The 25,190-nt window shown below is 32.1% G+C and overlaps 2 protein-coding genes across 4 annotated transcripts in view; one reads left to right on the top strand and one right to left on the bottom strand.

The window, feature by feature from the left end:
* Window positions 1-25,190, bottom strand: part of LOC126893415 (adenosylhomocysteinase-like 1) — a 110,082-nt gene that overhangs the window by 76,153 nt on the left and 8,739 nt on the right. For all 3 annotated transcript variants that reach the window (XM_050663564.1, XM_050663566.1, XM_050663565.1), the window contains exon 2: window positions 4,416-4,460. In XM_050663564.1, coding sequence (XP_050519521.1) covers window positions 4,416-4,460 — 45 coding nt within the window. The remainder of the gene's footprint in view (window positions 1-4,415; window positions 4,461-25,190) is intronic.
* LOC126893416 (solute carrier family 41 member 1-like) overlaps window positions 2,098-25,190 on the top strand; it is a 139,048-nt gene continuing 115,955 nt past the window's right edge. Inside the window, exon 1 of the mRNA XM_050663571.1 lies at window positions 2,098-2,244. The gene's annotated coding sequence lies outside the window, so the exon portion shown is untranslated. The remainder of the gene's footprint in view (window positions 2,245-25,190) is intronic.

Genomic DNA, 25,190 nt, shown 5'->3' with positions numbered 1-25,190 from the left:
TCTTCATGTGCCTTGTCCGTTGTGGACGTTGGCTATCATCATGGCAATTTTAATTTCATTTGAGGCGTTTCTGAATAACTCGATCGATTTTTGTCCAAATCATTGGCGTAAGTTTTTAAGTCATGAGTGTCTTTTCTTCCAAGTCCGCTTTTGCTCTCTATTTTACCTTGCGTTATCAGTTGGAGTATACGATATTTATTATGCCTCATGATATGACCGAAATATTTAAGATTTCGTTTCTTAATTGTAAAAGAGATTTCTTTTTGTTTTCCCATTCGACGTAATACCTGTACGTTGGTGTGGGTCGCCCAGGATATTTTGAGGATACGTGGGTACACCCACATCTCGAATGCCTCTAGCTTTTTCATTAATGTTTCCATTATTGTCCAGGCCTCTGCGCCATATAGCTAGACCGGAAATAATAACATTTTAGCAGCCGAATTTTTAGTGGGAGAGATATTATGTCGCAATGGGTGAAAATATTTCTCATGCATGTTGTTAAATGTTGCTATGTCCTTTTCAACTCTAGATCTTATTTCGGTTGTTTCGTATTTCGAGTTGACAACTGTTCCAAGGTAAAAAATATTTTTGAACTTGGGTATTATACATTTTCATTTCAACCAATCTTTTCACTAAATTATTAATGATTTTAATATAATATAAAGTCATACCTACATCCACATGTAGTTATTTCAAGGTTTACTTTTACTGTATGTATTATTAGAATCCCGTTTTTAGGAATATCCCAGTTTAAGGAATACAAATTTGAGGTCCCGAAACCTTTTCATTTACTCTTTAAGGGGGTAGGTGCAAAATCTTGGTCCAATGCTATTTAAATTCATTCATTTTTTTAGAATCCTGAGAAAACTAATAATAAGTATTTTTGAAAAATGTAAATGCAGAAAGAACAATTACATTATTACCAAGGGCCGAAAGTCTCTGGAAAACTTCTATAATGTTTATTTTATTAAGTTAGTTCTTTAAGTTAGTTATTTTAAGTTCTAGCTGCAACAAACCATTTCTTTTTCTGTTTTAAATTGGCTGGAACGGTAATAAAAATTTTGTCAGAACTGTTTTTTGATGTATTTACACACCCAGGAACAAAACACCACTTATTTGGCTTTATTTTTAATAGTTAAATACGTAAAAAACTGCGCACATTCAAATACACTGAGTAAATAAGTATACAAAACTAGTCGTCGATCAAAGACGTTACGACTGCTGACGTCACAGACCGTAGCCTCGCTGCAGGGTACCGTTTTTCTAGCCTCCAAGAAAATCAACATTATGAACTCATTTATCTAAAAAAATATACATTTTTAAACAGTTTTATGATTGTTACGTTTTTATATACCTTGTAAAATCTATTGAATTTAACTATATTTAAAAATTAGTGAACATCCCTATTGGGCTGTATCATATAATAATGCATTTGTTTCCATTTAGCTGTCTTGTTACACTTTATGAAAGTTCAATAAATAGTCTGACAATAGTGGCAACACGCATATGTGGCAATGCATTACTCAGATGTCATTGTTTGTCAGTGCTGCCCAGCCTAGCTTGCAACTCGTGTGCCTATTATTTTGTATTCTTGGTGTTTAGAGTTATAATAAACTTTGTGAGTTTCCATTGCTCTCTAGTGATATTCTGACAGTCCTATACTATATTTTGTGAATTTAGTAAAAATTGCGCGTTCGTTACACTAGTGGTACCAGAACATCATGGGAAATCCAAAGACATCTCACCAAGGAAAATAGCAGAAATAAAACCTTTAATATTCAATACTAATCACTCCAACAGAAACATAGCATCCATTTCTAAAGTTTTAAAGGCAACGTGGACCGTATAAAGAAAAAACTTACATACAATTATTAAACAAAAGTAAAATTTTCTGAGGTGGCTCTAATAATATGATCACCCACTGTATATTAGCAAGATGTAGGTAAACTACAAAGTTGTAAATATGCATTGCAAGCTTTATACGGCCATAAAAATAATCCCAATACAATAGGCTCGATACTCGTGTTTATTGAACCACGATCATTCAGCCTGTACTTTTATAGAGGTAGGTAATTCTTAAAAATTGAAATTAAATTCTAAATATCGACAATAGTGGTAAGGATAACAAAACACTATTATATAGACACTAATTTCTTTTTAAGAAAATCTCGTCGTTTGATATCAACCCCACCGCTATCCAGGGTTTTTTTATATATTTTTTAAGCGTTTTATCTCCCTAGAGAGGTTTGTATGTAATTATTTAACTTATTTATAAATGTATCATATTATGCAATTTCAGAATCTATTTTGTTGATATAAATTTTATTCCAATGTTCATTGCCGCTTCACAAACTACTTTGCTTATTGTTTATAAGATATGTAAGATTCGTTGGTTCAAATTGCCTATTTTTGAAAAGGCTGTAGGCAAATGGGCTAATCACGAGTGTATGCAAAATTTGAACAGACATAACAGACTTATAACCAATTTTTGTCAGGAAAACAAGGAAAACAAAAAGTTCAAAATATTCACAACAGCAAAACCTATATTTTTTATACTAGTTAAGATTTTTGGTATCACCAATAATTAATAAAGTTAATTTGGAAAAACAAAATTTTTTCACAATTATAATTTTTTTTAATTCAAAACCAAATTGTTTTCAAAAATGAGCACTTTGAAGCGGTAAAACTTATAGATCATACATAAGTCAAGTAACTTGTGAAGCGGTAATGATTAATTTCATTTGGGATGCTAATTAGGCGGTGATTTTTACGATTTGTTTACCAAAAAAAAGTGTACAACTTTATTTGGAGCGTTACATAGTTAATATTGATGCTAGAAACTAAAAAATGACAAAAATATATTAAAAAAGTTGTGATGACTTTTTCTCGAAAATTGATTCATTTATAGTTATTTCACGTTGAAATATTGGATTTGGAATTTGACGAATAAGAACCTACATTTCATGACCTACTGGGTTTAAAGACTTCGTATATACACCATATTTTTCACTTTTTTATAAGCTATATTTTTACTAAGAATATTTTTTTCGATAACATACTTACTTTTTGAGGGTATTTGCGAAAAACCGTCTCAAAACGTGTTTTTTTTTGAAAAATGAACATATTTATTCACTCACCAATAATTCGAAAAGTATTGACTTAGTGAAAAAACTCTATAGAACTTAAAGGTTGCTTAGAATTAGTAAGTTTATCCAATTCCGGACTTATCTTGAACGTATGTTTTTCACCCGAGAAGGGGTAAAACATACTTAGGGCAGAACCGCACATCGGCACAATAGGTATCACTTTTTTTGTTTAATATGTTAGCTATGTGTATGCCAAATTTCATCTCAATCCGAGCAGTTCTTTAAAATGTACAGCAAAACCCGTGAGTAAATGGACTATAAATTAGCTTGAGTTTTTATGATATATTTTATGATATAATATGACGATCTAAATTTAATGTTTTGGGCGGGAGCCCGCATTCCAACTGGAACCAGGGCCCGCTGATCTATCAGTACGCTACTGACCGACTCCCGGAGCACCTGGTGCCCATGGTCACTGCTGGGGTACGCCATCTTCAAGAGTTTCGAGGGTTTTCGGTACTAAATTGATGCAAACAGATTACTCGGGGTTTTTTGGGGTTGCTGAACACGAATATGACTTCAGAACCGACCCTCGGAACGACCACCAGGTGCTCCGGGGATCGGTTCTGATAGTGTAATCATGTTCAGCGACCCCAAAAAACCCCCTAAAAATCTGTTGGCGTTAACTTAGTGCCGAAAATCCTCGAAACTCCAGATGACATGCCTTAGCAGTAAACCTGGGCACCAGGTGCTCCGGGCGTCGGTTCAGATGGAGTATTGATGTTCAGTGATCCCAAGACTCCCGAGTAACAAAATCTGGCCCTTAATATCTAGTATACTAATTCTGACATGTTTATGCGCTTTTGGATGCATTTTATGCACTGCAAATGCAAGTATGCATTTCCACCCATTTTTCTATTGTAGACTTTTTTCCTGATGAGATGATGTATAGTACAATCCGACAAACGAGAACTGGCGGCTGACCTTGCGCGAAAATACACAGCGAGAAATACACAATACGAGAAGGTCAGCCGCCAGCTCTCACTTATCGGATTGTAAATAAGGGCTTGTTTATATGCAGGCGGTTTGTTAACGTCGACGTCGCGGTTTACCTGTTTTCCCCCTGTTCTACTTGGTATTAGGGTGAAACTTCAAAGGCGGCCCTTCATAGGGTGAGATCAAGTAAAACAAGTAAACCGCGCAGTCGACGTTGGCAAACCGCCTGCATATAAACAAGCCCTAAACTGTTCACCAGCGTGCATTAAGCTTTTAAAAAAACTAAGAAAAGCATAGATATAGAGATTATCGATAATCGTATGTTTTTCTTACCATTTTTGATCTTTGGCAGACGAACGCATTACTCCCATCTAAACCCTGGAAATAAATATATAAATTTATTATTTTGAAGCCACTTAAGCATGACATTTGACATTTACACTTTGTAATATCTAGTTGTAAAAAAATTAATAATTTAATTTACTAAGTATCATGTATTTAGAACGAAAATTATTGATATTATACACAATATTTTTTAATATTCTATTATACACAATATTTTTTAATATTCTATAAAACCATTTGATAATCCAGATCGATTTTTTATTTTTCACTTTCGTTGGTACTGGAACAATGAAAATGCATATACATAATATAATTGATATATCAGATCATGTATACAGAGAGAGTCTGTAATTTGGAATAAATTCAATATCTCAAATACTAATGGTTTTTTTGAAAAATGCTCAAACCCGTCGATTAGCATTTCAAATTGTCCTTTTTGACATACAATAATAATGTATACAGGTTGTCCCAAATTAGAGATATGACGTCATCGTTGATTTTTTTAAATGGCAACACTGTCATTTTGATAGCTATTTTGATAGGGAGTGTAAAGTTATACATAACTGCAAAATATCAAATTTTTATTCTGTGCCATTTACAAGATAATAAAAAATAACAAAGTATGTCTGTAATTTGGAATAAATTCAATCATTCAAATACTAAGAGTATTTTTCAAAAATGCTCAGACCCCTCGATTAGTATTTCAAATTGTCATTTCTGACATACAACAATAATGTATACAGGGAGTCCCAATTTAGAGATATGACGTCATCGTTGATTTTCTTAAATAGCAACACTCTCATTTTGATAGCTATTTTAATAGGGTGTGTAAAGTTATACATAACTGCAAAATTTCAAATTTTTATTCCCTACCATTTACAAGATAATAAAAAATAAAGTTATGGAAAACAAGTAATCCAATAATAATTGAATTTAATTATTTCAATTAAGCAAATGCTCATAATGTTGCCCATTGACTATTTGACAATAATTAAGGGCAACGTTATGAGCATTTGCTTAATTGAAATAATTAAATAATTCAATTATTATTTGATTAAGTGTTTTTCATAACTTTGTTATTTTTTATTATCTTGTAAATGGTAGGGAATAACAATTTGAAATTTTGCAGTTATAAATATATAACTTTACACACCCTATCAACATAGCTATCAGAATGAGAGTGTTGCCATTTAAGAAAATCAATGATGACGTCATATCTCTAAATTGGGACACCCTGTATACATTATTATTGTATGTCAAAAATGACAATTTGAAATAATAATCGACGGGTCTGAGCATTTTTCAAAAAAACAATTAATATTTGAATTATTGAATTTATTCCAAATTGCAGACATAACTTTGTTATTTTTTATTATCTTGTAAATAGTAGAAAATAAAAATTTTATACTTAGCAGTTATGTATAACTTTACACACCTTATCAAAATAGCTATCAAAATGACAGTGTTACCATTTAAGAAAATCAACGATGACGTCATATTTCCAAATTGGGACACCCTGTATACATTATTATTATATGTCAAAGAGGACAATTTGAAATACTAATCGACGGGTCTGAGCATTTTTCAAAAAAACAATTAGTGTTTGAGATATTGAATTTATTCCAAATTACAGACTCTCTCTGTATATCTCATATTATACAAATATAAAAAAAGGGAAATTACTAAAGGCTACAGTTAATGTTGCACTAATACATAATACATGTACATATAACTACTTTGAATGTGGACAAAATACGAATGAATATGTTCATTGTAGATGACTTTAACACCTGTGTTGGTGATGTCATAGTACCAGAGATAAAACAATTAAAGTCAGAAGACTAGAATAGTTCCTTATAGTAGTCTTTCCTGTCTTCTTCTGTTATGTATTGTAATTGGAATTCTTTGAAATTTTTTCTTCGAAAAAAATTTTTCCAGGTCTCGGTATTTTCAAGAATTTTCTTGTTCTCCATAGACATATATTATTTGATGTGTTCGCTTGTACAGGGTTATTCACTATATTTTGAACCCCCCTGGAAACTGCTTTATTTACAGAATTAGAAAAAAATGTAAAATAAAAAGTTATTCGATTTTTAAATTATGATATTTTGACATATATATCGTACTAGTGACGTCATCCATTTGGGCGTGATGACGTAATCTACTATTTTTTAAAATGGTAATAGGGGTAGAGTGCTAGCTCATTTGAAAGGTTATTTAATTCCCTGTTCAGTAATATAAACATTAACATGATTAATTATACAGGGTGTCCAAAAATATTTTTTTGAATTAAATTAACTGACCCAAAAAGAAGAATTTATGTAATTTATTTAATTTAAAATACATTTTACTGCTGTTAGAAAACAGAAATAAAAGTTTATTGCACAAATAAACATTAATTTTTGCTTAAATTCAATGTTCAAACTGCCAAGAGGCAGATAGGTCGCAGCTTGAACATTGAATTTAAATGAAAAGTAATGTTTATCTGTTCAACAAACATTTATTTCTGTTTTCTAACAGCAGTAAAATGTATTTTAAATTAAATAAATTACATACATTCTTCTTTTTGTGTCAATTAATTTAATTAAAAAAAATTTGGACACCCTGTATAACTAATCCTGTTAATGTTTATATTACTGAATATGGAATTGAATAACCTTTCAAATGAGCTAGCACTCGACCCGTATTCCCATTAAAAAAATAGTCGATTACGTCATCACACTCATCACGCTTAAATGGATGACGTCACTAGTAGGTATATATGTCAAAAAATCATATAAATTAAATAAAATTTAAATAAAATCATTAAATTAAATATGATAAAATAAAATAAAATAAATATACTAACAATTAATATGTGCCTTCCCTTTTTATTGCCTTATTTGACACACATTATTAATGCTTGCATTCTAAGAGCCGAGTTCCCGTCAATGTGGAAAGTTGCAAAAATTATACCGATACCGAAAACAACTAATCCGACAGGATATAACGAAATCCGACCAATTAGTATACTGCCCACTTTCTCAAAGATACTAGAGAAAATTCTAAATCAGCAACTACAGGTTCACTTGAGTCAACATAAAGTTCTACCAGAAAATCAGTCTGGTTTCAGAAGGGATTACAGCTGTACTAGCGCCTTGTTAAAGATAACTGATGACATATTTGATGCCTGCGATAATGGTTTAATCACAGTGCTGATACTTCTGGATTACTCGAAAGCATTTGATACGCTTGATCATTCGCTGTTAACTTCAATGTTTAAGTATATTGGTATGTCTCAGCGGGCATCGGATATGATATCTAGTTATCTCAGTAATAGAAGTCAAGCTGTTCACTACAACGGTAGGACATCAAACTATCTTAATAAAAATAAAGGGGTACCACAGGGCTCTATTTTGGGTCCCAAATTGTTTAGTATTTACACTTCAAACTTTCCTGCAAACTTCCTCTCTTGTAACCAACACTATTTTGCTGGTGATACTCAAATATATTTATCTTTTAAGCCTGATGAGTCTGAACAGGCAGTGGCAGCAATCAACTATGATTTAGAAAGAGTTTCTCAGTTTTCGACTAGCCATTGTCTTCGACTTAATAACAACAAGTCGGTAGGTATAGTGTTTGGTTCAGCGGCGTAGAGAGTAATCTTTCTGAGAGACTTTGCTCACATGATCACCATTGATAATTCTTCAATAGAGTTTAAGGAAACTGTGAAAAACTTAGGTTTACATATAGATCAAAACCTAAGATTTGGTGGTCATGTGGCCAAGTGTTTGCAGAAAAGTTATTTAAACCTGAAGTTTTTATTCCAATCTCGTCATATATTTACTAAAAAATTTTAAAAATTGCTCTGTGATACCTCGGTGTTATCACGTGATACCATTTATAATTCCTGTATCACAGAGCGTGACAGTTATCGGATACAAAAAATGCAAAACTCTTGTCTGCGTTTGATACATGGTATCCGTAGATATCAAGCAATTAGTTACAAACTTAAAGAAACAGGGTGGTTAAGTATGAAACATAGAAGACATGTACATTCAGCTTGTCAATTCCAAAATATTATTATTTTCAAACCCCCCCCCCCCCCCGTATCTCTATAATAAAAAATAAAATTTCTTTCGTACTGATGTACACAATATTAACATAAAGATATAAAAACACCATTTCTATTCCTTATCATCGTACACAGCAATACAAGCGGTCTTATACATATCAAATAGCCCAAGTTATGAATAAATATACTACTGGTACTAATTTTACTCAAAACAAATTTAAAAGGTTCGTTATTGAAAAATTGGGAAATATTGCATAGGTAGAGTTGGCTGACATGGTATGAGTAGAGCTTACATTCAAAGCGCATATTGGTAAACTAAAGTAAATTAATGTTATTTTGATTTATTTTTGTGTAAATGTTAGTAGGAAACCCATTATACATAATCCTAGATAATTTTTTTATTATTTGTTTTGCCCAGGTTAGCTGAACAGACAGGACATGTATTCTGCCCCGCATTATACATCTCCTGAACTGAAACTCGCCTGGAGCTTTTTTTTTCTAATATTCATTATGTAATACTATAGAATGAATAAAGGACTTTATTATTATTATTATTATTATTATAATTTAAAAATCAAATAACTTTTGTATTTTACATTTTTTTCGAATTCTGTAAATAAAGCAGTTTACAGGGGGGTCAAAATATAGTGAATAACCCTGTACGTACATGTCACTCTCCATTCTTTTCTTTTGCAATCCTTCCTTTTACTTGTTTTCTTTGTGTACTTCTGTATCTCTTCTGGTGCTTCAGTGCTCATACTATTTAAGTAGAGCACTTTCTTTTCTTAAATGGTTTTTTGGTTTCTTCGTTAATTTTACTTTGTGCTGGGTATATATCTTTAAACTTATATTACAGCTTCTTTTATACAGCATTTTTTGGTGTTTCGTTCTTTTCTTTCATGTTACTGTAGTTGAATTCCATAATTACTGATCTAGTCTCCTCTGATATAGATCCTTTATAGAGTCGTCTTGTAATAGATGTATATTGAACACTCTTTATTTGTTTTTTCTTCAAAAAACTATTTCGGTTCTTCTTTATTTCATAAATCTATATTGGATTCAATATAAAACATAAACAAATTCTTCCACCTTAGACAAACTAAATAGTAAAAACACTAATAAAATTATAATATATGTACAAGTCTTCTTGATCTGTAATCTCTAAGATACAACACCAATAATCAAAGTAAAATTGAGATAGGGGTATAAAATGTAAGGGATTCATGGTCAAGGATGGCTGTACAAAAAAAACTGCAAAATCAAGTTCAACCAAGGTGTGACACATTAAAAATACAAACCTATTTATTTGATTATAAAAAATTGCTCATGGGGAAACAGGTGAATATAATGATGCTGAACTGTAATAATTAGATCAATGATTTAACCTTGCCATTAGTTATACCATATATATTTTATAAAGATTATGCCATAATTTGGTACACATTTTTCCTTCTACATTATGTGGCCTCCTGTTCATGTGATCATTCAGCCAATCCATCAGTGAGTGCATACTGCTGTTATGACGTACAGTAAAACCAATTTTCAAAAAATACTGCATTATGTTAGGATTATAATATACTGTTATAGGCAAGGTTAGGATTAAAATGCATTAATGCATGTTAAGGCATTGTTTATGTAAGCCAATTTTCTGTTCTTTACAGTGTTAATAATTTCTTTGTCTTTTCTTAGCCTCTAGAGAATAGTTATGTTAGTTGTGTGGTGTATATTGTATATACGAGACCCTCAACATGGGATTAGTGTCCCATGTTGAACTTTATCAAATGCCTTCTCGAAATCAATGAAACATGCATACACATCGCAGTTGACATCTCTGGCTCTCTGCATTAGAACTTGCAAACTGAAAAGTGCTTCCTTCGTTCCAAGTCCTGCTCTGAATCCAAATTAAATTTCACTCAGGTGTTCTTCTAATTTGGTGTATATGCGCGAATGAATGACAGTAAGGTATGCTTTAAGTACATGGCTCATCAAACTAATTAATCTTTCTAGCGTTGGCTTTTAGGGAAGTGAAATGAATATTGATAGTAGCCAGTCTTTTGGTAAGTGACCAGTCTTATATATTTTGCTGAATAACTTCGTAAGAGCTGTGATTTGGTGCCTCTAATACCTTTAAAATTTCACCATGCACCTCATCAGGTCCTGGTGATTTCCCCATCTTTAATCCCCGTACAATGACCATAGTTACTTCTTCGTTTGTTATTTCTGGGCCGTAGGGTTTGTCTACTTCAGACGGACTTCGTGCTGCATCTTCAAACAATTCTTGCATATATTCCTTCTATCTTCTTAATTTATCTTCAATTGTAGTCAAAATCTGGCCTTGGATGTCTACAACTATGCCTGTATTGCGTTGTTTTCTGATGTTCTGTACCTCTTTAACCTTTTTGTGCATATGGAAAGCATTAATATAAGACAATGGAGGAGAAGGACACAAGAGAAATCTAAATGGAAGGACATAGCCAGACAGGCAAAGACCCATCCAGATGATACCAAAAGAAGAAGAAGAAGCATATGGAAACCGTCATGTTTCCGTTGTAGTGTTTCAATTTTCGTACATTTCTCCATCAGCCATGCTTCCTTTGCCCTTTTTATTTCCCTTAGTATACCTACTCTTATGCAACTTTTAGACTATAGCTAACTAAGTAACTAGTTAGAGTCAGATATTAGTAATACACAGATGGGGTTCAGAAAAGGACTAGGTACTCGAGAAGATCTCTTCGGTTTGAATGTTCTTACACAAAGATGCCTAGACGTTAATCAAGAAGTTCATGCATGTTTTATCGATTTTGAAAAAGCGTTTGACAGAGTCCGCCACGATAGGCTAAGAGACATTCTTGAAAGAAAAGACATAGATAATAAAGATCTGCGAATAATTCTCAACTTATATTGGAATCAGAAAGCTAACATCAAAATAGAAAATGAGATATCAAAAGCAATAGAAATACGTAGAGGAGTAAGACAGGGATGCATCTTGTCACCACTGCTATTTAATGTATATAGTGAAAGCATCTGTCAGGAAGCCCTTTTGCAAGCAAATGAAGGAATCATAATCAATGGAGAGGTTGTAAATAATATTCGATACGCAGACGACACTGTACTAGTTGCAAGAACAGTAGAAGATTTACAACGATTACTTACAAACATAAATATTGCTTGCAACAATTATGGCATAAACATTAATATCAAAAAAACCAAGTATATGGTATTCAGTAAAATCATGACACAACCAGCACATATTAGTATAAACGGCATTCAAATTGAAAAAGTATCAAGTTACAAATACTTGAGAACTTTAATAAACGAAACTGGAGACCAAAACAATGAAATAAAAAGACGTATCGAAATTGCCAGGGCCGCCTTCATAAAGATGAGAAAATTCTTCTGCAACAGATATATAAGCATCCCTCTACGATTAAGAATGCTAAAAGGCTACGTATTTAACACGCTATTATACGGTGTAGAGGCCTGGACTCTCAAACAGACCAACATAAAAAATATTGAAAGTTTCGAGACGTGGTGTTACCGTCGAATGCTGAAGATAAGTTGGGTTGAAAGAATCACAAATCTTGAAGTAATACGAAGGATAGGAAGAGACCCAGAAATTTTGTTAACGATAAAACGAAGAAAACTCGAGTATTTGGGTCACCTGATGAGAGGTCATAAATACGCATTACTTCAAAATATAATGCAAGGAAAAATAGAAGGAAAACGGAATCCAGGCCGTAGAAGAATGTCATGGATGCGGAATTTGAGAGAGTGGTTTGGCTGCACCACTAATGAACTTTTTAGGTCAGCTGTAAACAAAGTCAGGGTAGCCTTGATGATTTCCAATCTCCGATAGGAGTGGCACAAGAAGAAGAAGAACTAAGTAAGTAAGTAACAACTATAGGACTAACAAAATAGACTATGTATATCTGGTCTAAAATATGTTATTTCTTTAATTTTTCCTATTAGAAGTTTCCTGCACTCTCGTTTCGAACACTCGTTTTGTTAGCCTCTCGTTCGACATTCTACACACGTGCCCGAAGCATCTAAGTTGTCCCTCCACTATTTTTTCATTGATTGGTTCTAGTTTTAGGTTTTGTCTAATTGTTTCGTTTCGTATTTTGTCTGTCCTCTTTCTGTTTGCTATTTTCCTCAGGAACCTCATTTCCATAGCATTGACTCTGGATTTTTGTCTCCCCGTCAATGTCCATGTCTAGCTGCTATACATGATTGTTGGTCTAACTACTGATTTAACGATTGCTGTTTTACTTTCTCCGGTATCTCTTTTTCCCCAAAAATGTTGTTTTCATAGCGTTAAATAAACTTCCTGTTCGTCCCATTCTCTCGTTTATTTCAATGTCTTGTTTACCATTTGATGCGATTATTACTCCTAGGTATTTAAAATATTCCACTTGCTCTAGTTGTTTCCCGTCTAATTCTATTGCGTGTGTCTTCCTCGTATTTGAAATTATCATTGTTTTTGTTTTCTCTGTATTAATTTTCATATTTATGTTTGATAGTTCTTCTTCTAGGATTTCAAGATTGTTCTGTAAGTCTTCTCTGTTTTCTGCTATCAATACCATGTCTGCAAATAGTAGCTCCGATAGTTGAGTCCGTTTCATTTGCCAGTATCCTAATGTTAGTTTTCTCATTCTTCTCTTGACTTTCTTTATCGCTTCATCCAGTACCACTGAGAATAGCAGTGGACTCAGCACGCATCCCTGTTTGACGCCTTGACTTGTAGTAAATTCTCTGGATTCCTCGTTATTGGTTCTTAATGTATTTGTATTATTTTTGTACATATCCTTTATTACTTCTATTATGTGTCTGTCGACTCCCCTTTCTTTTAGTGTCTTCCATGCGTCCTTTCTTCGGATTCTGTCAAACGCCTTTTCCAGGCCAATGAAGCACATATATGTATCTCTCTATTCTTCTTGATTACCTTCTCACTTACTTGTCTTAATGTGAATATTAGGTCTTGCGTGCTTCTGTCCTTTCTGAATCCACACTGTGTGTCTTCCATAGTTGTTTCTATTTGGGTTTTTAATCTTGTCTCTATCATTCTTGCGAATATCTTCCCAGGGATACTTGATATGGTGATAGCTCGGTAATTATTACAGTTTCTCTTGTCTCCTTTTTTGTGTATTGGTAATATAATGTCTTTCTTCCAGTCCTTTGGTAATTCTGCTCTATTTGCCCAATTTTACTCTTTCTATTGCTTTCTCTAATTCCTCTCTTGTTATGGATTCCACTTGTTGTTCTTCATTCCTTTCTTGTATCTCCCCTATGTTGTGACCTATGAAAAACAAAAGACGAAGGCCAAGAGTTATGTGGGTAGATGAAATCAGGAAAGAAGTCGAGAGGAAGGGATTGACATTGGAAAGTGCAAGAAACCTAACGCAATATCGGAAAACATGGAGACTACAATGCCAAACTCAACTCCACCAGCCTTACACACCTACAGGTAGAAAGGCTTAGGACTAAGTAGGTAAGTAAGAAGTTTCCTCAAGACTTAAAAGTTTTTTGTATTATGTAATACAAGGTTATATTTTTAAACTGATAAAAACTAATCCTTTAAGCCATAGGCAATATATCTCGGGATCAAAATATTCTAGTGTTTTTATCAATGATGATAAATACCATTATCAATTTATTGTGGTTTATTACAAAAATGACAGGAAGAGGTATTTTTAGCTGGCATAGACAAAAACATGTCTTAAACCTCATTTATTTATAAGATAACTTAAACTTAAAAAAATATAAGCCAACTATTAAAGATAGCATTCAAAAAAATAGTGAGAGACTGCACAAGTTTAAAAGTAATTTAAACAAGTTATGCAACTGCAAAGAGAAAAAAGCCAAAATAATTGAATCAGTAGATATAACATTTGAGAAAAAAGAGACATTGCTAATAATGTGCTATAAAAAAAAATAAAAGTAGAGATTGTTTCCCTTTACAAGACCTATAATAGAAATTATAATACGCCTAAAGCTATATTCGCCAAACTAAGACATGAAAAATTAGTTCAAATTCTAATGACAAAAAACGTAGACGAAAGAGACCTACGAATAATAATAAACCTTTACTAGAATCAAAGAGCACAAATTTTAATAGATAATGAACACAGTTCAGAAATTGAAATCGGGAGGAATTAGGGAGGAATGCATTATGTCTCTATTACTATTCGATATACAGTGTGTCTGCGTAATATGGGAAACTTTTTTAATATCAATTTTACGAAAAAAAGTTATTCTTCATAAAGTGCTCTGCATAGATATCAAATATCAGATATCAAATTTTATCCATAACATACGAGGTATGTCCAAAAATATAAATTTCGCTCAAGAGTAAAGTGCCTTTATATTTCACAATATCGAAAATTGTTATTAAGAAAAGTTGTCTGTAATTAAAAAGTATGTTCTTCTTCAGTTGCCATCTCCGCTACGGAGGTTGGCAATCATCATAGCTATTTTAATTTTTGAGGCAGTAGCTCTAAATAGTTGTTTTGAGCTGCATCCAAACCATTCTCTCAGGTTCTTCTTCCGATGCTTCTTCTGCCATCTATCTTTCCCTGCATTATGAGTCGTAGGATGCCATACTTCTCGCCCCGCATCACATGTCCGAGATACTGTAGCTTCTTTTCTTTAATTGTAAGTTCAACTTCCTTCTCTTTACCTATTCTTCTCAGTACTTCATTGTTCGTAACTCTATCTACCCAGGAAACCCTCATAATTCTTCTATAGGTCCACATTTCAAAGGCGTTAAGTCGTCTCATTGTCTCTACATTTAACGTCCATAATTCCACTCCATAGTATAGTACACTGTAGACGTAACATTTTGTTAGGCGCACTTTAAGAGCTAATGTTAAATCTTTGCTACATAGGACCTTTTTCATTTTTATAAAATTAGAACGTGCTTTTTCGATTCTGACTTTTATTTCTGCAGTGTAGTCATTATTTTCTGTTATAAGTGTTCCTAGGTAAGTGTACCTTTTTACTCTTTCGATCTGCTGGCTCTCTACTATCAAGATTTCGTTAGTATTATGGTTGTTTTTACTAATTTTCATAAACTTCGTCTTTTTGATATTGAGAGAGAGTCCGTACTCCCTACTACACCTTACTATTTTACTCATGAGTATTTGCAGGTCTTGTAAACTATCGGCTATTATTAGTGTATCATCTGCATATCTGATGTTGTTAACTAAGACTCCATTTACTCTTATGCCAACTGTTTCATCTTCCATTTCTCGCATTTGTTTCTCGCATTACCTCTTCAGAATAAGCGTTAAATAATAGAGGTGATAGTATGCAGCCTTGCCTGACTCCTCTCTTTATTTCCATTTCTTCAGATGTTTCTTTTTCAATTCTTACTATTTATTGCTCGCTGATTGTAATAGAGGTGTGTTATTAGTCTTAAATCTCTTTCATCTAGGTTTTTATTTTTTAGGATTTCCATGAGTCGATCATGTTTTACTTTATCAAACGCTTTATTATAGTCTATAAAACAGACGTAAAGAGGATGGTTAACATCCAATCATCTCTGTGTCAGCACGTTGAAGGAGAATATTGCCTCTCTGGTACCCATACCATTGCGGAACCCATATTGAGTGTCACTAATATCCAGCTCCAGTTTAGAGTGTATTCTGGCGTGGATAATTTTCAATAGAATTTTCAAGGTATGTGACATTAAGCTTATGGTTCCGGTAGTCACTGCATTCTTTTGCATTCATTTTCTTTGGCAAACACACAAATGCTGATGTCAACATTTCTCTAGAGATGATTCCTGTAGTATAGATAGCGTTGAACAGTTCTACTATTATGTCCAAGTTTTTCTCGTTGACCAACTTCATCAGCTCGCTAGGCAATTCATCTGGACCAGCAGATTTATTGGTTTTCATAGAGTTTATTGCCTGACTAAGCTCTGATTTGGTTATCTCTGGGCCTATATCTCCCGTTTGGCTATCTACGGATATACTAGCTTCTCTCTGGTCGTGAAATAGTTCTTCGATATACTCTTTCCATCGTCGTAGTTTTCGTTTTGTCTGCATTATAATATTTCCATTTTTGTCGAGCAATATATTTGAGGGTCTTCTATTTCCTGTTATAATATGTTATAATATGCATTATATGCATCAAAAATTATGTTATAATATGCATTTACACTCTTCTAATTGAAAAATTTTTTTTTGAAAAATTTCCTCAAATTACGGATACCCAACATCAATTTTATTGAAGATAACTCCCTTATTATTAATTTTGCGAAAAAAAAAATGATTCTTTATAAAAATGTCCGAATAGTCAAAAAACTAAGATGCAATCATAAGATATCAATTTTTTCAATTTTATACGAGGTATGTCAAAAAATATGAATTTCGCTCAAGAGTAAAATACCTTTATAGTTCACAATATTTCAACTAGAAGGATGCAATTGCATATTGAAACATAGTTTAGAAATTTCAATATTGTGAAAAATAAAGGTACTTTACTCTTCAGCGAAATTCATATTTTTTGAAATACCTCGTATAAAATTGACAAAATTTAATATCTTATAATTGTATCTTGGTTGTTATAATATGTAGAACTGTTTATAAAGAATAACTGTATTTCGTAAAATTAATAATAAAGAAGCTAGCATAATTAAAAGGGGTTAGCGTGATTTGAGGAACATTTTCAATTTTTTTTTTCAATTAGAAGAGTTTAAATGCAGATTATAACATAATTTTTAATTACAAACGACTTTTTCAATAATAATTTTCGATATTGTGAAATATAAAAGCACTTTACTCTTGAGCGAAATTCATATTTTTTGACATACCTCGTATACTGTTGATAAAATTTGATATCTGATGATTGCGTCTGAGATTTTAGACTATGCAGAGCACTTTATAAAGAATTACTTTTTTTCGTAAAATTGATATTAAAAAAGTTTCTCATATTAGTCCAGGGTAATAAGGTTTTTTCCATGACACTCGAGCAGCCAGAGTACCGAAGGGTTTTTTCGACAGGTAATACCTATAAGAGCAAATTGTAACTATTTCCTGCGTAGGTTCTGGCGGGCATTTTTATTTATAAACAATTAAGTGTCAAAAATGGCATTTTTCCATTTTTTTCAAATCAATGGAAAACTGTGAAACTTATGGTTTTTTTAGTACAAATATCTTTGAGATTATGGAAAAAGCTTTAAAATGACGTATTTGACAATTTGCTCTTATAGGTATTACCTGTCGAAAAAGCGCTTCAGTACCCTGGCTGCTGAAGTGTCACGAACAGGTTATATTTTTGTCTTATTACCCTGGCCTATATGGTTCCAAGTTACACAGACACACTGTATATATAATAAATCCATCTTTGAAGAAGGATGACTATCTAAAAGTGAAGGAATAATAATATTAACAATATGAGATATGCAGATAACACCATGATTATGACAGGCTCTGATGAACAACTCCAACTACTGTTGGATTTTTGCAACACCAAGGAAATAATTTTACACTGGTTTTACACTTCTGAAGCTAGGAATAACTAAAGACACTTTTCACAACTAATATTTTATTACAATAACACAAACTTTTGGTATTAAAGTAATTTTTGTGTGGGATCGGACACACGCCCTACTTTCCCGTTTTTTATTATCTTATTATTCTATATAACAACACCTTGGCAACGAACTTTTTTTTTGAATATTGCGCCTTTGTGTACACTTTGAATTATAGAACATAAAAACATAGAAACATCTTTGTGAAGTGTACACAAGGCGCAAACCACTAAATAAAATATTGAAACAAAATATAGTTTTACTAAATATTAATGTTGGGAATTTATTTCTCCAACATGCTGGGGGGCCTTGGTTTTGATACCAAAACAATATATTCCACCCCTTTTTTTTTACACATTTTTTAAAGAATTTATTGCTTATATAAGTATAAAACTTTTACAAAGTTTTAAATTTAAATAGAAATAGTTATAAAGTTAAATTTTATTTATTATTATAAATTGAAAGAAAAAAAAATAATTTAAATTTGTTCATCGTTAATTGGAAGAACAGCAATTTTTGTGACAGAACGTAAGTATGTTCCCTTTTTAGTTTTTACTTCCACCACTCTTACCTTTCCGTCTTTACCAGGAATAACTTTATTAATCCTTGCTATAGGCCACCCAAAAGAAGAAACATTGTCCTCCTTTACAAGCACAAGCATGCCTTCTTGTAAATTTGGCAACGATTTTCTCCATTTAGGTCTGTTTTGAAGTTGTGTTAGATAATCTTGGTACCACCTTTGCCAAAAATGCTGCTGCATTTGAACACACAACCTCCAAAATTTTAATCTATTTTCAGGAATCTCAGTTAAATTAGTTTCAGGGAAAGTTGTCAAAGGAGCACCTATTAGAAAATGACCTGGGGTCAAATATTCTAAGTCAGAGGAATCATTATTAATTGCCATAAGAGGCCTTGAATTTAATATTCCTTCAACTTGAGTAATCAAAGTATTAAACTCCTCATATGTTAAAATATTATTTCCCATCACCCTTTTTATATGATATTTAGCACTCTTCACCCCGGCCTCCCATAGACCCCCAAATACTGGAGAATAACTTGGGATGAAGCAAAATTCAATTTTATCATCAAGGCAAAAGTTGTTTAACTTAATGTTGTCGTTTAGAAGTTTTTGAAGTTGATTATTTGCTCCCTTAAATGTGGCACCATTGTCACAAAAGATCTTGGATGGTTTACCCCTTCTAGAAATGAATCTTTTTAATGAAGCTAAAAAAGTATCTGTTGTTAGATCAGAGAGTAACTCCATATGAATTGCCTTCACAGAAAAGCAAACAAACAATGCTATATATGCCTTTGTCGTTATAGACTTTCTAATCCGTGACTGTTTAATTTGGAAGGGACCACAGAAGTCTATACCAACATTCTGAAAGACCCTCGATGAACGTACCCTTTGTTCAGGAAGAGATCCCATTAACTGTTCACTGCACTTGGCCTTACATTTAAAACAGGTTACGCATTTGTGCAAAATCCTTTTAATTTCTTTAGTGGCACTAATAATCCAAAAATTTTGATTTAATGAACTTAAAACTTGTTTCGGACCTGCATGTAAAAGTCTTAAGTGCTCTCTGTGAATCAAAAGATCAGTGATATGATTGTTTTTGGGAACGATCAAAGGATGTTTTTTATTAAAAGAAATATCTGAGTTCTCCAGTCTACCACCAACTCTTAACAGTCCCTGAGAGTCCAAGAAAGGATATAAAGAATTTAAATTAGACTTAATTGCTGTGTTGTTGGTTAGACATTTTATTTCCTCAGAAAAATGAAAACTTTGTTCATACTTAATAATGGTTTTAAGGCTATTTTCTAGTTCTACAACTGTTAAACTTCCAGTAATCTTTTTATTTTTATTTTTTATATTATTTACAAATCGTAGGCAATAAGCCACTATTTTTTGAAGTTTTGTTAAGCTAGAGAATTTTATGAAGAAAGATTCTGGTTTGACCTTAGCTAAAGTGACAACTTTATATTCAGGCAAATGGTCTGGAGTAGAAAATGGAATTTCAAAGTGCAAGAATTCAATATTTGAAAGAATTTCAGGACCATTAAACCAAAGATTGTTTGAATTAATTTCATGAGGTTCAAGTCCACGAGAAAGACAATCTGCTGGATTTTCCTTAGTGTTTATATACAACCATTTAAATTCGGATGTCATTTCTTGAATTTTAATAATTCTATTGGCAACATAGGGATTCAATTTCAAAGGTTCGGATTTTATCCAAGCTAAGACAATGTTTGAATCTGAATATAAAAATACCTTACTGACTTTATCTTTTAACAGTTCAAAAACCTTGTGAGATAGTTTTGAAAGCAACAAAGCACTGTTCAGTTCAAGTCTTGGCATAGTTAGTTTTTTGTTTATAGGAACAATCCTAGATTTGGAACAAATCAAATTTACATGTACTTCATTTTCAAAAATAGTCCTCGCATAAATAACAGCTCCATATGCAATCAAGGAGGAGTCACAAAAGCCAACTATTTCAATATGAAGAGCACCAGTAAAGTTTAAATTTCTTTGGACAGTCACTGTGGGCATGCTCATTAAGCTTTCAACAAAATTTTTCCAAGTGTCAAGTAACTCACTGGAAATTATAGCATCCCATTTGACCTTACTTAACCAAAGTTTTTGCATAATTACCTTAGCAGCTACTAAAACTGGGCCCACTAATCCCAAAGGATCATAAAATTTGGAAACAAAACTGAGAATCTGTCTTTTAGTTACACATTCATTTATATCAACTTTTGGACAACTAAATTTAAAATTATCTGTTTTTGTATCATAAGTCAATCCCAGAGTCTTTACCGTTAAATCGTTTTTGCTGATGTTAATTTCATCAAAATTTTGTTTATTTTTAGGAATATCATTTAAAATTTGTAAATTATTTGAGCACCATTTGTGCAACTCGAAGGACCTTAATTTGAGCAGCGAGATAAGTTCATTTTTTAGTTTTATCGTTTCTTCGATTGTGTCACACCCACACAAAATATCATCAACGTAGGTGTTATTAAGAAGAGCTTTAGAAGCCAAAGGATAGCGTTTACCTTCAGTTCGGGCTAATTCTACCAAACATCTGGTAGCTAAAAAGGAAGAACTTCTTAAACCATATGTTACAGTTTGAAGTTGAATACATTGTAAACTGCCATTTTTCTCTCGCCACAAAATATTTTGTAACTGGCAATGGTCTGGATGTACCAAAACCATTCTATACATTTGTTTAATATCTGTCAAAAGGACGTAATTATATTTTCTAAAAAGAACAAGAATATCGAAGAGCTCATTTTGAACTACAGCACCATTATAGAGATAATCATTGATGCATTTTTTCTTTTTTGATTTCATGCTGCCTTCAAAGACTACTCTTAATTTTGTTGTTTTTTTGTCTTCACGTATCACTGGATGGTGAGCCATGAAGTATAAAGAACCACTATTTAAGTCATATGTACTAAGACTTACTATTTTTGCATGCTTTAGAGCTAAATATTCATCAATAAAACTTTTGTATTGAGAGTACAGCTCAGGATTGACTTTAAATCTTTTTTCTAGATTTTCAAAGCGTTTTAATGCTACAGAAAATGAATCTCCTAAATCCAAATCAGGTAGATTTTGTTTTAATGGTAATTTAACTTGGTATTTATTATTTATTACTTGCAAAGAATTTTCAAAATTAATCTCACAAGCTTCCTGCTCTGTCGAATATTCCGGAAAAATTTCTGGAACCTTCTCGGTTTCCCAAAATTGAGAAACAATATTTTCTAAATTATTTTTCATGCTTAAATGAAAAGCAGAAAAATTACAAATTTGTAGTGATGGAGCAGAACCACTAACTATGAACCCAAATAGAGTATTTTGTAATATAATCTGGTCTACTTGTATTTTATCGGAGAGCAAAATATGAAATGAAATATTTGCCCCAAACAATATATCAATTGTGCCAGATTTATTGAAGTCATCATCAGACAATTTAATATTTTTAGGAATATTTAAATTTGAAACATTGAAATTTGTTTGTGGTATATCACTAGTAATTTTATCAACCACAGAACATTTTATATTTGTGCTATAATCAAACACACATGACTCAATTTTTAAATTTACAGCCTTTTGCACATTGGTAATATTCTCAGAAATACCTAAGATATTGACATTATTATTAAATGTTTTTAAGTTTAATTTACTTACCAATCTACTTGTTACTAATGATATTTGAGATCCTGTATCCAGGAGACCTCTGGCAGTGATATAATCACCCCTTTTTGTTCTAATTTTTACCTTCACTGTTGGTAACAGAACATTATTAATGTTTTCATTTATTGAACCAAATGTAGTCACCCTATCGTCTGCATTACCACTGTTACCCTGTCCAGTGCTGTCTAATGGAGTTTGTCTGTCCACATGCAGAAGAGAATTATGTTCTTTTCGACAAACTGAACACCTGAAACTCATTTTACACCTACCAGGATGATTATTCAAACAAATTCGACAAGCCTTATGACTGTCTATAAAAGACACTCTATCATTTACTGAAACAGATTTGAAACTGGAACAATTATAAATTTTATGGCCTGAGGATGAACAAAAGCTACACCTGGTTTCTAATTTGACTTTACTTGTAGCCAAGTGAGTTTTTTGATACCTTTCTTTGTTAGTGCTACATTTTTTATCTGGAGTGGTTACAGTTTCTAAAGCTGTAGCCCTATTTTCAATATAAGATAAGAAATCTTTTAAATTTGGCAATTTTGAGTTGTCCCTATCAATTTGAAATGATCTATTAGTATAGTGATCTAGTTTTTTAGTTAAAATGCAAATAAGGATCATATCCCAACTTTCTACGGGTTGCTTTAAGTTTTTTAGTGCACCTAACTGCTGTCTTACTTTACTAATGAACTCACGTAAGGCGGTGGAAGTTCCTTTTTGAATGGAGGGAATGTCAAGTAGTGAATAAATGTGAGAATTTATTAATATTGTTTCATTGTTATAACGGTTATCTAACATTCTCAATGCATCATTATAAGAGTCATTTGTTAGAGGTAGATCATTTATTAGGCTTCTTGCCTCTCCTTCCAAATGATTCTTTAAATGAAAAAGTTTTTCAACATTTTGCAGTGACTTATTTCTATCAAAAACAGCTAGAAATAAATCTATAAAAGGTCTATAACTTGTTAAATCTTTGCCGTCATAACAAGGAATTTCTATTCGTGGAATATTTGAAGAATAAAAAGAATTATTTACATCTTGTGGATTAGTACTTACGCTCTGTATTACTGTTTTTGAGAGTTGACTATTAATTTTAGCTAATGTGTCAAAGTATTCCTCTCTAATATTATCAATGGAATCTGCATACCCCTGTTCACAACATAAAATTTCACAATGAAGATCTTGAAGTTTATTAAAATTTTCTATTAGTAAGTCTTTCCTAGTTTGTAATTGATTAATTATTAATTCAGAAATTTCTTTGTCCAAATGTTTTTCAACAAACCTTGTAATAGTTTTAATAGACTGAATTTCTTGAGATTTTTTAGTTTTTAGCATTTCAATATCCTTTTTAGCGGGCATTTTTTTTTTTTTTTTTTATATGAATCTACCTAAAACTTAAAAGGTAAAAAAACTATTTTAAATATCAAAATAACAAAAATGTTGACGATTATTTACAAACCAAAACACAAACAGTCAATTTATTTAATTTTGTATTCACTGTCAATGTCAGTTTTCTGTCACTTCATATATGATCGATTTCATAAAACATCGATTATTTCTCTCGATCGCTTGATAACCATTCGACGTCGGTCGTTCGCCCTCTTTTACATAGATGGCGCTATTGTATGAGCTTGACGTTTTACAAAATTAATTTTTTAATGATTTTTCTTTTTTGTAATTTCTTTTCTAATAATTTCTTTTTTGTTCAATAATTTCTTCTTTTTTTTTATTAGGTGTGTTTCTTACCTTCTGGAAATTGAGTAATTCCTAGCTTCTTTTTATTTCCGGCTCGACTGGATCAAACTTGATGTTGGATTTTTGCAACACCAAGGAAATAATTTTACACTGGTTTTACACTTCTGAAGCTAGGAATAACTAAAGACACTTTTCACAACTAATATTTTATTACAATAACACAAACTTTTGGTATTAAAGTAATTTTTGTGTGGGATCGGACACACGCCCTACTTTCCCGTTTTTTATTATCTTATTATTCTATATAACAACACCTTGGCAACGAACTTTTTTTTTGAATATTGCGCCTTTGTGTACACTTTGAATTATAGAACATAAAAACATAGAAACATCTTTGTGAAGTGTACACAAGGCGCAAACCACTAAATAAAATATTGAAACAAAATATAGTTTTACTAAATATTAATGTTGGGAATTTATTTCTCCAACAACTACTACTAAATAAAACAAACAGTTTCTGTGAAAAATATGGACTAAAAATTGATATAAAAAAAGATTAATATAATATGATAACACATAACTAAGAAAACAAATATACAAACAAACATGCATTTGGGAAATGTAAAAAGGGTTGATAAATACAAATACTTGGGAACCAAAATTTCAGAAAATAATGATCAAACAATAGAAATAAGGGCCAGGATAGAAATAGCAAGAAATGCATTTGTAAAAATGAAAACAATTATCTGCGGATAAAGACGTTATATTAGAACTGAGAGTAAGAGCTCTGAGATGCAGAAGGATGCTTAGAATAGCAAGGACACAGAAGAAAATGAATACGGAAACATCTCTAAAAACGAGCAAAGAATGAGAGATTCATTACTGGGACTGAGACACATGAATACAGTCATTAATGGGACACGAAATGAAAGGACAGCAATATAAAATGCTAAGATTGATAATGAAGGCAAAGATAAAAGTATAGGAAGGAGAAGAGTGTCATGGTTGAAAATTTTAAGGAACTGGCTTATTTGCAGTTCAGTAAAACTCTTCAGACCAGTGGTAGATAAAGATATTGATGATAATATCCAGCATCCAATTGGGAAATAGCGCTGAAAGAAGAAGAAAAGCTAGAGAAATTTCATTTCTATAATTAATTAATATCGTAATATACTTTAGTGATAGAAATATATGAAGACAGGTTCTCAAAATGATAGTCTAAAAAATTGGACTTTAGGTTCTTCTTCTTGAAGTGTATTCTCCCAATCG

This window comes from Diabrotica virgifera, chromosome 10, assembly GCF_917563875.1.
Source record: "Diabrotica virgifera virgifera chromosome 10, PGI_DIABVI_V3a".
Taxonomy (NCBI): domain Eukaryota; kingdom Metazoa; phylum Arthropoda; class Insecta; order Coleoptera; family Chrysomelidae; genus Diabrotica; species Diabrotica virgifera.
Note: the sequence above shows the minus strand (reverse complement) of the source record. Positions and strands in the feature narration are given on the sequence as shown.